This window comes from Crinia signifera, chromosome 6 (genome assembly GCF_055691185.1).
Source record: "Crinia signifera chromosome 6, ASM5569118v1, whole genome shotgun sequence".
In the NCBI taxonomy this organism is placed as follows: Eukaryota; Metazoa; Chordata; class Amphibia; order Anura; family Myobatrachidae; genus Crinia; species Crinia signifera.
The window spans coordinates 176474221-176490649 of record NC_139222.1 but is presented as its reverse complement, the minus strand read 5'-3'; the positions used below and the strand labels follow the sequence as shown (position 1 = coordinate 176490649).

Below are 16429 nucleotides of genomic sequence, written 5' to 3'. Positions count from 1 at the left end.
ATGAAGAAGATAAATTTACTCTCTTGTTTCAATAATTCTTTGTCCAAGTTGCCCCTTCTTATGCCTAGATCCAGTTTCAGCATGCCAAAAGCTTGTAGTCCATTCGGGTTTCCTTGATGTCTTTTGAGAAAATGCTTGGCAACCGGTGTCAGGGTCTTTATGTTGAGATGGTCCTTTTTTGCATTTTTAATGCTGGATATGTGTTCCAGAAGTCGTTTCTTGAGGGGTCTCTTAGTCTTCCCTATATAGTGTAGATTGCAGGGACACTTTAGATTGTAGATTACACCTATGGTGTCACAGTTGATGTAGTCTTGGATTTTCCAGATTCTATTGAATTTATCTGTAAAGGAGGTAGTTGTAATCATAACTGAGCATGTTTTGCATGTTCTACATCTGTAGGAGCCTTTTGTTTGAATTTTTGGGGTGTGGATTTTTTTCTAGATGGCTGTGTACTAATAGGTCTTTTAGGTTGTTGCTTCTCCGCCAACTCATTTGTATGCGATTTTTGACAACTCCGGCTAGATCCTCGTCAGTTTTAAGTATATCGATATGTTTATTGAGGATAGCTTGAATTTCTCGCCATTCCTGGCAGAAATTGCCAATAAATTGTACTGTTTTCTGAGTATCATCCATTTTTGTGGTGTTGGGAGTGAGCAATCGTTCCCTACTGTATTTCTCAGTGTCTTTTGCAGCTCTCTTGATTTTACGGTTACTGTAACCTCTGTTTTTCAATCTGCTTTTCAATTGTTCTGCTCTTTTCTCATAGGTCTCTTTCTTGGAGCAGTTTCTTTTGGTTCGGAGGAATTCTCCTTTGGGTAATCGTTTTATTACGGGGGGAAAGTGGGAGCTCTGATGGTGTAGCAGGGTATTTGTTGATGTTTTCTTGCGATATATATCGGTTGCAATGTGTCCGTCTTCTTCCACATATATGGTCAAATCCAGGAAGGTGACTTTTTCTTGACTCATTTCGTGGGTTAATCTAAGATTAAGATTGTTGTTATTCAAGATGTTCATGAACTCTGTAAAGGTTTCCTTATCACCTTCCCACATGATGATCAGGTCATCAAACAGATCTGCATATAATAGCATATAATAGCACTCCCCAGGCACATGGTTGCCGGAATATTATATGAATGCACCAATCACACTGACCTGGCCATTCCTATTTATTTGATAAGTGACAAGGCGATATCAGCAAGGTATTAACAGCACTGTGCTTTATTGTGTGTCAAATGACAAACAGGAAATGTATCCAATTTATTGTATGAACGTTGCATAAAGTATCAAACAACAAAGTATCAGTTTGCGTTTAGAGCAACTATCAGTAGAGATATAAGGGCAGAGATTAACTTACATGTGTATCCAACATAATAGCTGAGAAGCATTAAATGAGAAAAAGTTTTGGATACCAATAAAAGACGCTGGCCAAATTTTTGGTGTTTGTCTCCACTTATATGTTTGTATGTGTGTTCTTATACTCCGCAATTGTAGTTAAACTCAAATAAAGGTTATATTTTAGGAATGGTAGAATTCTTTGTGGTGCACTACAAAGCGACAAGCTTTTCTTCATATGTGACACCACAGAGATATCTGGATGATGTTGTTTAAATACTAAGGGGTAAATTTACTACAGCTTCTAAAAAGGGAAAGAGGTGATGATGCACAAAGCAACATCCCCTCTTTCCAGGATTAAATATTCTAAGGTACAATAGAGAAGCTGGTTGCTATGGGCAACGTCACCGTTTCATTTTTAGAAGCTTTAGTAAAGTTACTCTAAATACGTGACTCGCGATAGTATCATAAGGTCAACATTCACAATGTGGACAATCATAATGTAAACATAATGTATTTTTAGAATGTTGACATTCTCACAAATGTAGACGTCGGAAATGTTGATGTGAAATCTTAATATTTTCAAATTGAAAACATTGGAGTTAAGCTGTTGGATGGGAGAGTGAGGCACTAAGGGAAGGTTAGGATCGATTTGTCAACAGTAATTAGATCTACAGTCAATAGGTCGATACATGAAGCAGGTCAACAGGCCTAAAAGGTCGCCATGCAAATGGTTGACACAGGGAAAGAGAACCAATATTTGGTTTTCAAGAATTTTTTTTTAGACCAACTTGTTAGATCAGTGGCCGGTAACCGGGGGAAATTACCCCAAATGGGGTAAAAATTTAATTCCTGGGGGTAATGGACAAAATTCCTGGGGGTAATGCACATGAATCTATATGCATGTCCGGCTGTGTCTAGGCAGCGCGACCGTCCATTACCCTCAGGAAGCTTCCAACTCCGGCATACACAGCACCACCGGGACGTGGCCTCACCCGCATAAGCAGTGACCAGGGGCTTGCACAGTCACGCTAGCAGCATCTTCGGGGCCATTTCATAATCAGTGGCAGGCTACGCCTGCAATCGTGAGTTATATTTAATGTATGTACAATAAAATGTGTGTGTGTGTATATATACATATATATACATATACACACACACACATATATATATATATATATACATATATTTATATATAGTCCGGTAATGGGCGGCACTCGGAGACTGAATATATATCCCAAACTTAGGTGTCTTTAATAGGCAAAGTTTCAGGGCCTTACCCCCTTTCTCAAGCCACACACAAGTGAAATACAAAGTTTGACTATGTATTTCACTTGTGTGTGCCTTGAGAAAGGGGGTAAGGCCCCAAAACGTTGCCTGTTAAAGACACCTAAGTTTGGGATTTATATTCAGTCTCCGCGTGCCTCCCATTACCGGACTTCATATATACAAGTGGACCGCAGCCCAGCTTGCAAGGGGAAGGCACCGGAGCAAGGTAACATTTAAACATTGGTTAACCCTGTGAGTGCTGGTTCTTGTGAATGTGTGTGTGTGTATATATATATATATATATATATATATATATATATATGAACCAAATCTCCACTTTTTATTATCAGTTAATTTAGTGTGTGCAGAGCCCCTACAATGTCTGTTTAAACAATGTAGTCACAAGCCACAGGGCACCCCAAATCTAGAAAAGGTGAGTGCCGATGTTTAGTGTATATATTGTTTATTAGATTAATTTTTTTAATTAGTCTTATTGTGGTCACATTCTCTCATGCACCCTGTTTTAACCCATAGTACATAGCTTATGTTAACCAGTTCCCTAGATGATTAGTGACAGGTGTGTTGGTAGCTGCTCACCTATAAAAGCACAGTCTGCTGTGAGCTTTAGACCAGATAGCATGCCTGGAATCAAACATTGATGTGATAGCTATGTGTATTGTAGTAATTTTGAGCGATAGTGTCAGGACCTGCAGAACAGTGGGGTCCCGTAAAGGGGGCTGCAGGCTTAAATGCATTGATCAATTCATGAACCAAATCTCCACTATTTATTATCAGTTAATTTAGTGTGTGCAGAGCCCCTACAATGTCTGTTTAAACAATGTAGTCACAAGCCATAGGGCACCCCAAATCTAGGAAAGGTGAGTGCCGATGTTTAGTGTATATATATATATGTGTGCACGTGGGGATTTGACCCTAAATGCGCTTCCAATAATAGATAGCGACTACCTCTACAAAATCCCCCTTGTTAGTGGGAGATGAAGGCAAAGACACAAGAAGAGATGTAGAGGGCGCTGTAGAAATTCCCACCACCTTATTATGTGCTCAGGTTTCAAGCAAATCGACAGAATAACATTTCAATGACATTTATTTAAAATACATATGTGTAACATTCGCAAATTCAGATTCTTTTGAACCGCATGGAAACAACCCGACGCGTTTCGTCTCCGAAGAGGCTTCCTCAGGGGTACACAGGAATGTGCGGTATGTTAGGTCTAAAACCAATCTTTACAATTTCTTTGAAAATCTCAGAAAGAATCTCAGAAAAAATCCGATGTTGGTAGGCCTTAGATAAGGGCCCGTGAGTAAAACTGGGCGCTTGAAAAAGGGGGAGTACACCAGAATTGTGTGGACACAATTCTGGAAAAGGTGCAGGAGGGCTCACTTGTGTCCACACAATTCTGGTATACTCCCCCTTTTTCAAGCGCCCAGTTTTACTCACGGGCCCTTATTTAAGGCCTACCAACATCTGATGACAAATGAAATAAAATTTGAAACGTTGATGTAAAGCCACCGGTTCCTGCATCGTGTTCTTGATCAGCAGTTAAGAGTGCCGCACCTCCGAGACTTTGTATTGCAATTACTATTGCTGTGAAGGCACCGACTCATTCTACCGTGGTTGATTGGAGTGCCGTACCCTGGTCTATTTATATATATATATATATATATATATATATATATATATACACACACACACAAACTATATTTATTTTGCTGTGGGATAATTAGTTAATAATATACAATTTGCTTCCTTTCAAATCAAGAGGGTAACGTCGGTGTATCTGTATATATATTGGTAATGGTAAAAAAAAGTTCCCTGGCCCCTGTGTTAGATAGACTGTGGGGGGTATTCAATCTGCGGGTCATGGCTGTCGAGCTGGCTTGAAATTGTGACACAGTCCCGTTCTCGGTCAGCTCGACCGAGAACAAGCAGGCGGGATTCAATGTCCCGCCTGCCGCGGGGCAAGAAGGGGGCCTGGCCGCGAGGAGTATTGTCCGCAGCGTCGTAAATTTTGTGGCGAAATAGAGATTGCAATGCCTACAGCTCGCCAGGAGGTGTTTCCGCAGTATGACACACTGAATGACACAGTGCCTGAAGTATGGCTAGCGCAGCAAGCAGACACAGTACAATACAGTGTCTATTTTGTTCGATTTCGACACCACAAAAAGTGAAAAATCCATGTCAACCTTTTCCTATGATGACCATTTTCATGTCGACATTTTGTGTGTGTAGACTTTTTAGTCAATGTCAACCTAAAGTATGTCAATCTTTTCCCAAATGTCAACCTATTGACTGACAACCAATAATGGTTGACATATCGACAGTTGACCCAATTACTATCGACCTAAGGATCCACTCCTGTTAGGTTTAGGCTGGGGGGAGGGGGGGAGCACTAGGGGAAGGGTTGGTTCTGAATAATGATTACTAGGTGATTCATCGCGCCCTACGGGCGCTCTTCACATCGGCGTAAGGGGCTACGCCCCTTAAATTGTGAACATTTGTATTGTGAGAAATATGGTTAGAATTGTATGAAAGATGCCCTGTATTGCAGCTTCTGGCAGTGGGTGAGGGTCCAGCGTGGCAGCACAGGAGTACCGGACGGTGGCCCTGAGTCAGTGTCTCCTCCTACTGGGTGGGAGTTAGGGTGCATGAGAGCAGGAGGCTGGGATATGAGGCATGATAGGGGTATGTGGGCAACACAGCGTCAGCGATTACCCAGTGGTGGAAGTTACGGTTCAGGAGAGCAGGAAGCTGGGTAGTGATAGGGGTGTGTGGGCATACGGGGGACTAAAGAGGGTGGTGGACACTGTGCAGCTTCTGCCAGTGGGTGAGGGTCCAGCGTGGCAGCACAGAAATACAGGAGTCAGTGTCTCCTCTGACTGGGTGGGAGTTAGGGTGCATGAGAGCAGGAGGCTGGGCGGTAAAGCATGATAGGGGAATGTGGGCAACACAGGGTGAGCGGGTCTCCACTGGCGGAAGTTACGGGGCAGGAGAACAGGAGGCAGGGCAGTGTCCTCCCACATTGATGGCAAAAGTATTCAACATCGGCCATAAACCATCGATTATTTGAAAATCATTGATGGTCGATGGGCATCCCTAGAACTGGAGGAGGGTGGGGGCTCCCGGCAGTGGGTGAGCGTCTCCTCCCACTGGGAGGGAGTGAGCGTGCATGAGAGCAGGAGGCTGTATAATAGTGGTATGTGGGCAAGACATTGATAAAAGTTGTGGCGCTGGTGCAGAGGGCAGTGGGGAAACCTGCAGTGCGGCAGCCAGGGCCGGATTTCCCACCTAGGGGCGGTACCTGCTTGTGGTGGTACAGGATCCCCCATTGTCACGGGGGTACGTGAAATGCGGGAGCGGGGGGCGCGATGGTCGGCTGGGGGGTGGAATTGCCGGAAGGGGGTCTGGGGGGTCTGCAAATTGCGGGAGGGGGGGTGGTGTGTGGGGATCCGCGGTTAGCGGGAGGGAGCGGGGGTCCGCAAATCGTGGGCGGGGGCGCGGGGGGGCTTGAATCGTGGGAAGGGGGGTCCGCAAATTGCGGGAGGGGGGTTGTCGGGGTTAGTGAATTGCGGGAGGGGGGGTTGCGGAGGTCCGTGAATTGCGGGAGGGGCGCGTGGGCTGCCGTGAGTCAAGGGGGGGTGGTGCGGGGGTCCGTGAATCACGGGAGGGGTCATGAATCGCAGGAGGCGGGGGTCGTGGGGGGGCTGCGAATTGCAGGAGGGGGGGTGTGGGGGGTTGCCGTGAATTGCATGAGGGGGGCGTGAATCAAGGGAGGGTGGGCACAGGGGGGTGGTGCGGGGGTCCGTGAATCGCGGGAGGGGGCATGAATCGCGGGAGGGGGGGTCGTGGGGGGTTCCGAATCGCAGGAAGGGGGGTATGGGGGGTGCCGTGAATTGCGTGAGGGGGGCATGAATCGCGGGAGGGGGGGTCCCCGAATGTGTGAATTACGGGGCGGTCGCAAATCGCGAGAGGTGCCGAGGGGGCCCGCAAATCGCGGGAGGGGGGCGCTACGGGGGGTTTCGTGAATCGCGGGAGGGGGGGTTGTGGGGGGTTGCGAATCGCAGGAAGGGGGGTGTGGGGGGTGCCGTGAATTGCGTGAGGGGGGCATGAATCGCGGGAGGTGGGGTCCCCGAATGTGTGAGTTAGGGGGCGGTCGCAAATCGCGAGAAGTGCCGAGGGGGCCCGCAAATCGCGGGAGGGGGGCACGACGGGGGGGGGGGTTCCGTGAATCGCGGGAGGGGGCGGCGCGAATTGCGGGAGGGGGGTCGCAAATCACAGTAGGGGGGGGGGTGCCGTGAATCGCGGGAGGGGGGGTCGTGGGGGGCCCTTTTAATGCCGGGAGGGGGGGTCCCGCAAATCGCGGGAGGGGAGGATGCAGGGGTCCTGCGAATCACGGGAGGGGGCTCGCGGGAGGGAGGGGTCGCTGGGGTCCCGCGATTTGCGGGAGGGTCGCAGGGGTCCCGCGTTTCGCGGGAGGGGGTGGTCGCGGAGGTCCAGCGAATCGCGGGAGGGGGTGGTCGGGTCTGGGACGGATATTAGACAGCACTTACATCGACAGCCATTACATCGACACCATTAGTTCGACAGCTCAATAGGTCGACATGGTTTTAGGTCGACATACCATTAGGTCGACATGTCATTATGTCGACAGCTTATTAGGTCGACAGCTCATTAGGTCGACATGTTTTTAGGTCGACACTGCCATTAGGTCGACAGAGTCTATGTCGACAGTCAAAAGGTCGACATGGGTTTTTTCACTGTTTTTTGGCCGAAATGTCGACACAGTCGACATGGACACAGTTTGAAGTGTACCGCAGCCGCTCGCTATGCTTCGGGCACGGTGCCTCGCTGCGCTCGGCACACTATTTTATTCTCCCACCACGCCCTAGTGTGGATAGTAGGGCATGAAATACCGCCTGTCGGCACATGTTGGCTCAATAAACAGTGAAAAAACCCATGTCGACCTTTTGACTGTCGACATAGACACTGTCGACCTAATGGCAGTGCCGACCTAAAAACATGTCGACCTAATGAGCTGTCCACATAATGACATGTCGACCTAATGGTATGTCGACCTAAAACCATGTCGACCTATTGAGCTGTCGAACTAATGGTGTCGATGTAATGGCTGTCGATGTAAGTGCTGTCTAACAATAGTCCGGATACCGGGGTGGTCGCGGGGGTCCCGCGAATCGCGGGAGGGGGGTCGCGAGGGTCCCGCGAATCGCGGGAGGGGGGGTTCGCGGGGGTCCCGCGAATCACAGGAGGGGGGGTCGCGGGGGTCCCGCGACTTGCGGGAGGGGGGAAAGCGGGGGTCCCACGAATCGCGGGAGGGGGGTGCGGGGTCCAGCGAATGGCGGGAGGGGGGGTCGCGGAAGTCCCGCGAATCGCGGGAGGGGGGTCGCGGGGGTCCCGCGAATCGCGGGAGGGGGGTCGCGGGGGTCCCGCGATTCGCGGGAGTCCCGCGATTCGCGGGAGGGGGGAAAGCGGGGGTCCCGCGATTCGCGGGAGGGGGGAAAGCGGGGGTTCCGCAAATCGCGGGAGGGGGGGTCGCGAGGGTCCCGCGAATGGCGGGAGGGGGGGTCACGGGGGTTCCGCAAATCGCGGGAGGGGGGGTCGCGGGGGTCCTGCGATTCGCGGGAGGGGGGAAAGCGGGGGTCCCGCGATTCGCGGGAGGGGGGAAAGCGGGGGTCCCGCGAATCGCGGGAGGGGGGAAAGCGGGGGTCCCGCGAATGGCGGGAGGGGGGGTCACGGGGGTTCCGCAAATCGCGGGAGGGGGGTCGCGGGGGTCCTGGCAGAGGGTAGGGATGTGCAGGAGTAATGGTGAATGGTGGCTGTGGAGTAATGGTGGATGGTGGGCGTGTACTGTAGCCCTGGCTGGGCGGGGGGAGGTGATGTCAAGGGGGTGGAACGTCAGACACATGAAAGTGAAACTGTTCTACACAGGAACGTTCTCCACAGGGGTTGAGTGACAGATCTGGCTAAATATATAAGAGATTGGGTCTGTACTTACTACAATGTGGGCACATCATGTAGCCACCAGAACCAATTGTTACCACTGAGACCAATTTAGTGACAGTTGGCACTCCATTCTGATATGACATTTCAGCAGTGTCAGCACTATGAATGTCCACATAGCATACCACACCTATGTGATTTAAACTTCTTACAAAAATATCCTTTAAAAATGTATTCAGATTAAGTATATATCATGTAATGTTCTCTCTCTCCATAATGTCCAAGTGGGGATGCAAAAATATTGACATTTGAGGAAACACTGAAGTATACATTTTTGCAAAATGGCAACAAAATATAAAAGTGTAAAGGTGTGTACACACGGCAGGATATGCCGTGAGATGCGAGTCCCGACGCGATCAGATTGCATCGGGACTCGCATCTCACGGCATGCTAGAGGGGCACAATTTACACTATATAGTGCAGATCTGCACTATATAGTGTTGCCGGTACTTATGTAGTAACTGGGCTGCCGATTTTGAAAACGGGTCCATCGCATCGCATCGCACCCGACCAAATCGCATGCGATGCGATGCGATGGACCCGATTTTTCCATAGGATTCAATGTTAAAATGGACTGAGTCCATTTCAACATGGAATTCAATGGGAAAAGGGGTCCTTTTCATACCCCTACTATCCAAGTGGGCATGGAGTTGGATATAAACCTGTGGCGAGCGTAGCGAGCCACCGAGCCCGAAGCGTGGCGAGCGTAGCGAGCCCCGCGAGGGGACACAGAATACCGTTCGCTCGCCACGCTTCGGGCTCGGTGGCTCGCTACGCTCGCCACAGGTTTATATCCAACTCCATGCCCACTTGGATATAGTAGGGGTATGAAAAGGACCCCTTTTTCCCATTGAATTCCATGTTAAAATGGACTCAGTCCATTTTAACATTGAATCCTATGGAAAAATCGGGTCATCGCATCGCATCGCATCGTATCGCATCGTATGCGATGCGATGCGATATCGCATCGCATCGCATCTGATTGTATGCCTTAACTTAAGGCATACAATCAAAAAATCGGCAGCCCAGATACTACATAAGTACCGTGTTGCCTGCCCTCTCTATCTGGCTGCCGATACGCGCTCACATGGGAGCACGCATCGGCAGCGCATCGGGCTCGCAAGCCCTAAATAAGCATCGGAACATCGGAAGCCAAATCTTACCGTGTGTACACACTATAACTGTTGGTGTTGTATAACTACATGTACAGCAGAACACATACAGTATCTTGGGAATTAGGGACGTTTTGCCAATATAGATGACAAGATGGTGGTACTTTCACATGTGACACACACACAGCTAAAAAAAGAGACTGCTATTAGGGAGATGTGTCTGGTGTTAGTCAGGCGACCAAGAGCCAATGGCACAAAATATGTAGTCACCCAGTAGTGAACAGGGTTGCCTGCTCGCTGTCACAGCTCGCAGGGTCAGTATTCAACGTTTTTGAAGTGAGGGAATCGGCGTATGCGGCCACTAAAACATTAGCTGCGAGCCTCGCTGTTTGGGGGAATCCTCCCCGTCCTGTGACAGCAAGGATTTCCCTGGAACGCTGAATAGAGTGAGCGGCCGGCATAGGGGGTTAAACAGCGAGGATCCCTTTTTTTTCTGCGATACCCACCGTTTAACCCCCTCGCCGGCCGCATTGAATACGGGCCTATATAGCGAAGCATGTGCTTATTAAAATCTATATTTATATATTTACTGTATGTGTATAGTGCATGTGTGAAACCTTGGCAGCTCCCTTGTGGACTACACCCTCCCCTCTACCTTGGGAACCAGCACCATACTACATTTGCAGCAATGAGTAACAGATTAAAAAGCACGGATCCTCAATTGATCTCTAATAATCTGCCACCAATCAGAAATGCCCGAGGAAGGTGATAACGCAGCAGCCATTATGCTTCTAATTGGCAAGTTACAGACTGGGCTTGAAAATGGCAGTTAGAAGCAGACCGGTTGCTTTGTTACCACCTTCCACTTTATCACTTCCAGAGGCTTAGTACATATTCCCCTGAGGTCCCCCAGCACTTATTTTGAACTATGAATTACAGTTACCAGACATATGATCCATGCAACAGACATCACCAATTACTTCAGAGCCACTTCTTCCGTTGGCCAGCTTTATATCTTAGCAAGCAACTGAATGATAAGGTGAAACAATGTGTTTTACCTGTACTGCACAAACTTTTGGAAAGAATATTGTCCACTCCATCCCCCTTTCATAAAGAGGACTGCAAGTTCTGCTGCTTACTGTACTGCAGACATATGGAAGCTGTGCTGGTTACTATGACAACCAGAGCTCATCCTCTGATGTCACATAGATGGTGCAATAATAAACATCATCATTGTGACACACAGCTGTATACTGTGGCATTTATACTGCAACATGGTCTTATTGAACTGAATTTAGTTGAACACCTGCTCCAATAAAAAACAAAAACTGTTACTATAAAAAAGTGTCTAGTCACAGTGTCATAGATGCCGCCAAAGGCTTGATGAAAAATTACTTCTTCTGTCTGTAGAACAGTGTAGTGTGACAAATGTAGACCTGAACTTAATTTGTGACAAGAACAGGCAGAAATTGCATTTATACAAAAATCATTTTGTAGTGTGCTGAATGCAAGTGTATAAAGGATGCCCATGAGTGTGAATATAACTTAAATGCCTATTTTTTTCACTATTCCCTATTTGTGTGTGTTTCTAGAATATACCAATAATCTATTAATATGTTCCTTGTATCCACGCTGGGGCAGATTTACCAATGATTCATTGTTTGTTGTTGCCATATTTTGTATACTTCTCCCAGAATGCTCTGTTTACCACAGAACTCTAAAGGCCCCCATACATTAGTCCGACTTGTCCTAGGGACAAGTCGGACCTGATTTCACCCTGCAGCTCCCCCGGGAGGGGGACACACGATTAGGCACTTGATGTGCCAAGGTTTGCATATGATAAATCGCATGGATTTATCATATGCAGTCCCCGGGGAGCTGCAGGAGGAGGGAGCCATGCGGGGGACATCAGCGGGCGGGGGATGCCGGCTAATAGAGAGCCGAGCAGGGGGAGGCTGCATAGGGAGTCGGGCAGGAGGAGGCTGTTGCGGTGGGGTGACAGTGGGAGCAGAACGGCAGGGAGGATGACGCTGGCTGCCGGGCAGCGGCAGGAGCCGGCCCGGGAGGAACAGATAACTTGAAAAAAAAAAAAAAAAACATACAGATGACTAGCAAGCCATTGATTGGCTGAGACCTCTCTCAGCCAATCAGCGATTGGCTGAGAGAGGACACAGCCAATCAATGGCTTGCTAGTCATCTGTATGGGCTTTTTTTTTTCCCCAAGTTATCTGTTCCTCCCGGCTCCCGCCGCAGCCAGCGTCATCCTCCCTGCCCGGTGCTCTACTCCCACTGTCACCCCACCACAACAGCTTCAAGTGCCTCCTGCCTGGCTCCCTATGCAGCCTCCCCCTGCTCAGCTCTCAATAGCCGGCATACCCCGCCCGCTGTCATCCCCCGCATGGCTCCGTGGCTGGGCTGCACATAAGATTTAGCAAATCCCGACAGTCATTAACCCGACGTCGGGATCCCGACTGTTAAAACACCGATGGCCGGCAGCTATTTTCCCTCGTGGGGGTCCACGACCCCCATAGAGGGAGAATAGAATAGGTGGCAAGCGTAGCTCGCCACCGTGCCCGCAGCGTGGCGAGCGCAGCGAGCCCGCAAGGGGCTTTGTTGCACTGGCCACGCTGTCTGAGGCCAGGCAGTCGGGATCCCCACGTCGGGATAATGACTGTCGGGATCCCGACTGTCGGTGAGTCATACCACACCCGGACGGGGTGTCTGCAAGTGCGATTTGGGCCGATTTCACGGCCCGATTCATCCGAATCGGGTGAAATCGTGCCCAAATCAAATAGTGTATGGGGGCCTTTACTCCTGTTTTGAGACTAGGGAGATAACAGCATTTTGCAGGATTTGGAAAAGATTGCGCTCCTCAACTTGATTAGGGTCCTGTCCCTGGTGCCGCTCACATAGTTCCTCAGCTTCAGCTCCATGCCAAAAATATAAGTGCATCACAAAGATGCTCTGCTTCGCTGCCAAACCAAAACCCACACTATGCAATCGGGCAAAATGCCACAGACTCGCGCGGTGCTGAGGTTTATATATTATCTGTCGAGGTGGCAAAGAGAGATTGCAATGCCTACAGCCCACCAGGAGGTGTTTCCGCAGTATGATACTTTGAATAGGCAGGCAAAAGGATTGGTGAGCTGGATTTTGCCTTCGAGCAAAACAAAAATTACTCCGCTCGAATATTCCTATAGAATATCCCCCCTTAGGGCCAGATGCACTAAGCTTCAAAAGTGATAAAATGGCGAGTGATAAACAACCAACCAATCAGCTCCTGTCTGACATTTTTCAAACACAGTCTGTGACAAGACAGGTAGGAGCTTATTGGGTACTTGTTTCCTAGCACGGCCACAACGATCATAATCGCGATCATCGGGGGTAAAATCGGGGCCATCGCGGGCATCGCATGCGCAAAAAAATCGGGTGCGATGGACCAGACGCGATGCCCGCGATTTCCCCATAGAGAACAATGTTAAATGCCTCAATTTACCCGCGATGCCCACGATTTCCCATAGGAAACAATGTGAAATGGCTCAATTTACCCAAATTATCATAGGAACAATGGTAAATGGGCCAAAAACACCCCTGAACATTGAAATGTCCCCCCAAAAGTAGTTTACGCCACCACGTGATCAACGTGAACCCGAAGCGTGGCGAGCGCAGCGAGCCCGCGAGGGGCGGCGGTACGCGTCCTCCGACCTTTTCATACCCCTACTATCCACTAGGGCGTGGAGTGAGAATAGAATAGTGTGGCGAGCGCAGCGAGCCCTGCGAGGGGACGCGGATACCTGTGAAGCCCGCGAAGGGACGCGTTTACCTGTGAAGGTATCCGCTGCGCTCGCCACACTATTCTATTCTCACTCCACGCCCTAGTGGATAGTAGGGGTATGAAAAGGTCGGAGGACGCGTACCGCCGCGCTCGCCACGCTTCGGGTTCACGTTCATCGCGGGGTGGCGTGAACTACTTTTGGGGGGACATTTCACTGGTCAGGGGGGTTTTTTGGGCTTTCTGGCCCATTTACCATTCTTCCCTATGATGATTTGGGTAAATTGACCCATTTAACATTTTTTCCTATGGGAAATCGGGGTCATCGCGGGTAAATTGAGGCATTTAACATTGTTCCCTATGGGGAAATCGCGGCCATCGCGGGTGGACCATTTAAGCATTTTTAGGCGCACACGACGCGACCGACCCGATTTTTCACTGTTTTCAATGCATTTCAATGAAAAAATCGGGGGCATCGCGTCGGTCGCGTCGCAGGCCACTAAAATTACCCCCGATGGCCAAGATTTGTGGCCGTGCTAGGAAACAAGTACCGCTTATTGGCTGGCTATCACTCAACATTTTATCACTTTTGAAGCTTGGTGCATCTAGCCCTTAGTCTTTAAAGTGCACTTTCAGTTTAGAAGAACTTAGTTGTGAGCACTTCAGTTTGTGGCTAACGAATGTGTGCTGTTCTATTTAGGTTTTGTTCTTACCTGCTCTTTCATTTCTGAGTACACTTTCTCTGTATTTAACTCCACTTGCCGCTTGAACTCTTCCAGAGCTGCGTCAGCTTGCTGTGCGCGCAATTTTTGTGTCTCCGTCACCCGGCATAGCTGCTCTTCCCTCTCCCTGGAAACAGACAATAAAGCACAATTTCTTACAGACTGCAAGAAACTACTTTACTACCGTAAATTGTTGAGTCATTTTAAATGCAGTTAACACAAGAAATACGTCTTTAAACCTGACAGGGTTAGAGTAGTTTACCAAATGGGAGAGTGGTGTTAATTAGTATGTGCGAAGCAAAGAATACATTCCAATATTTCACCAAACTATTCTGACACATCTCAGACCTGCCGCACATATCTCCAATGTGTAAATGTGGCTAGTTCCACTGTTCATGGTTTGGTGAATTCACACAACAGCTATGTAGAACTTACAGAAATATTTGTATAGCGTGTATGTGCTAATTGAGGTCACACTTGTTCTTTAAATGATTTTCGCCACCTTCCTAGGCACTAAAGAGTCACATCTGGAACACTTTGGAGAAATAACATATATTTGAACGCAAACAATCTAGAAAATGAACGCAAACTGTGAGGCCTTAAATGAACTGCAAATACACATACAGATTTACATATCTTCCGTAAAAACAATGAAAAAAAAAATGCAACTGGCGAGTACTAACAGAGTATCTCTTCAGTGTATTATAGTATATATTCCCCTTGATTTGAGTAGTACGTGATTAAAAGGTAGAGGTGACCTATCACATAGCCGATCCTGCGATTTTTCCACTTCTGGGATCTGCAGTTTGGTAACCAGCAGTGGCACCGGTCACCTATATGGTGGGAGCATATAATTATCATAATCTTAAAACTCCCATCAGCTGGATGCTAGCATCGCAACCTTTACTTTTTTGACCTGCTTTAATTAAATTGCTGTATGGCGCTTGGCACCAGAGAATATGGTCGCCTTTGTGCCACCTCCCCTTGGGTTATACTCTTCTGTGTACCAGTTCTCTGGCTTGTTCTTGGGCTTTGATTACTGTTTTGCCTGTCATTCATGTTCTTCAATTCCTGTAGCGGATTACAGACCCGGTTTGTTATGACACTTCCTTGTGTCTACTGATTGCATCAGCAATCGTATATATTTGGGGCACCACAGACGGTGTAATGGTTAGCATTAGTGCCTCACAGCACTGAGGTCATGCAGAGTTTGTATATTCTCCCCGTGCTTGCGCGGGTTTACTCCGGTTTCCTCCCACAATCCAAAAATATACTGGTAGGATAATTGGCTTCCAACAAAATAAACCCAAGAATTAATGTGTGTGTGTGTGTGTGTACATGTGGTAGGGAATATAGATTGTAAGCTCCACTGGGGACTTATGTGAAGGTTAAAATATTCTCTGTAAAGCGCTGTGGAATATGTATGCGCTATATGAGAAACTGTTAATAAATAATATACCTCCTACCGTGGTGCCTCCTGTCTTGCACGTAGTTAACCAGAGCAGAGGGCTGCGACCTGCATCTCGTTTGCAATAGATGCATGGTAGACTCCACTCCTCTATTTAAAAAAAAAGTCTCATCATTGGGAACAGCAAGATATTTCTTTCTTCCCCAGTGTAAAATGGGTGGCAGCATTTTAGAGAACAAATACAAGAAACAACCGTGTATTAACCCGAACGTTGCTGTGAAAGATGTGCAAAAAATCCATAAAAAATGCCAGCCTCACTCATAACGTTTTTTTTGGACGGGCGCAATAATTTACTAAACTTCATTTAATTGATTTAAGATCATTTGATGACAATAACAAATAATACCCCTTTCAAATGCCGTGTCATTTTGCCGGGAGCAGCCTGACCCCAATTCACACAGAAGAACAAATTACCGGGTTGAAAATTTCTACCCGGTAATTTGCTGAATAACACGGGTATTTCTTCTGTGTGAAAGGGTCAACACGGGTCATACATCCCGTGTCCTCGACCCTGGTCAATTCCAGGGTTGGAGACACAGGATTTACTACACAGGTGTGCCCTTTCACACAGAAAAAAGGACATGTGTATTTAATGAAATTCCCCATTGGAACTGCTTCACCTGGGTATTTTTTATTTTCTGTGTGAAAGGGGTATTAGTGATTTGTATTCCTCGACTTCGACTCTGGCATTTTTAGCGGATATCTTGCACTTCTCTC

At 48.0% G+C, this 16429-nt stretch overlaps 1 protein-coding gene across 5 annotated transcripts in view; it reads right to left on the bottom strand.

Annotated features, from left to right (window-relative positions):
* The window catches only part of CEP112 (centrosomal protein 112), a 404486-nt gene that overhangs the window by 223155 nt on the left and 164902 nt on the right, over nucleotides 1–16429 (bottom strand). For all 5 annotated transcript variants that reach the window (XR_014444546.1, XM_083148204.1, XM_083148203.1 and 2 more), the window contains exon 18: nucleotides 14236–14371. Coding sequence is in view for 4 of the 5 variants with exons in the window: in XM_083148204.1 (XP_083004330.1) it covers nucleotides 14236–14371 (136 nt within the window). In the remaining variant the exon portion in view is untranslated. The remainder of the gene's footprint in view (nucleotides 1–14235; nucleotides 14372–16429) is intronic.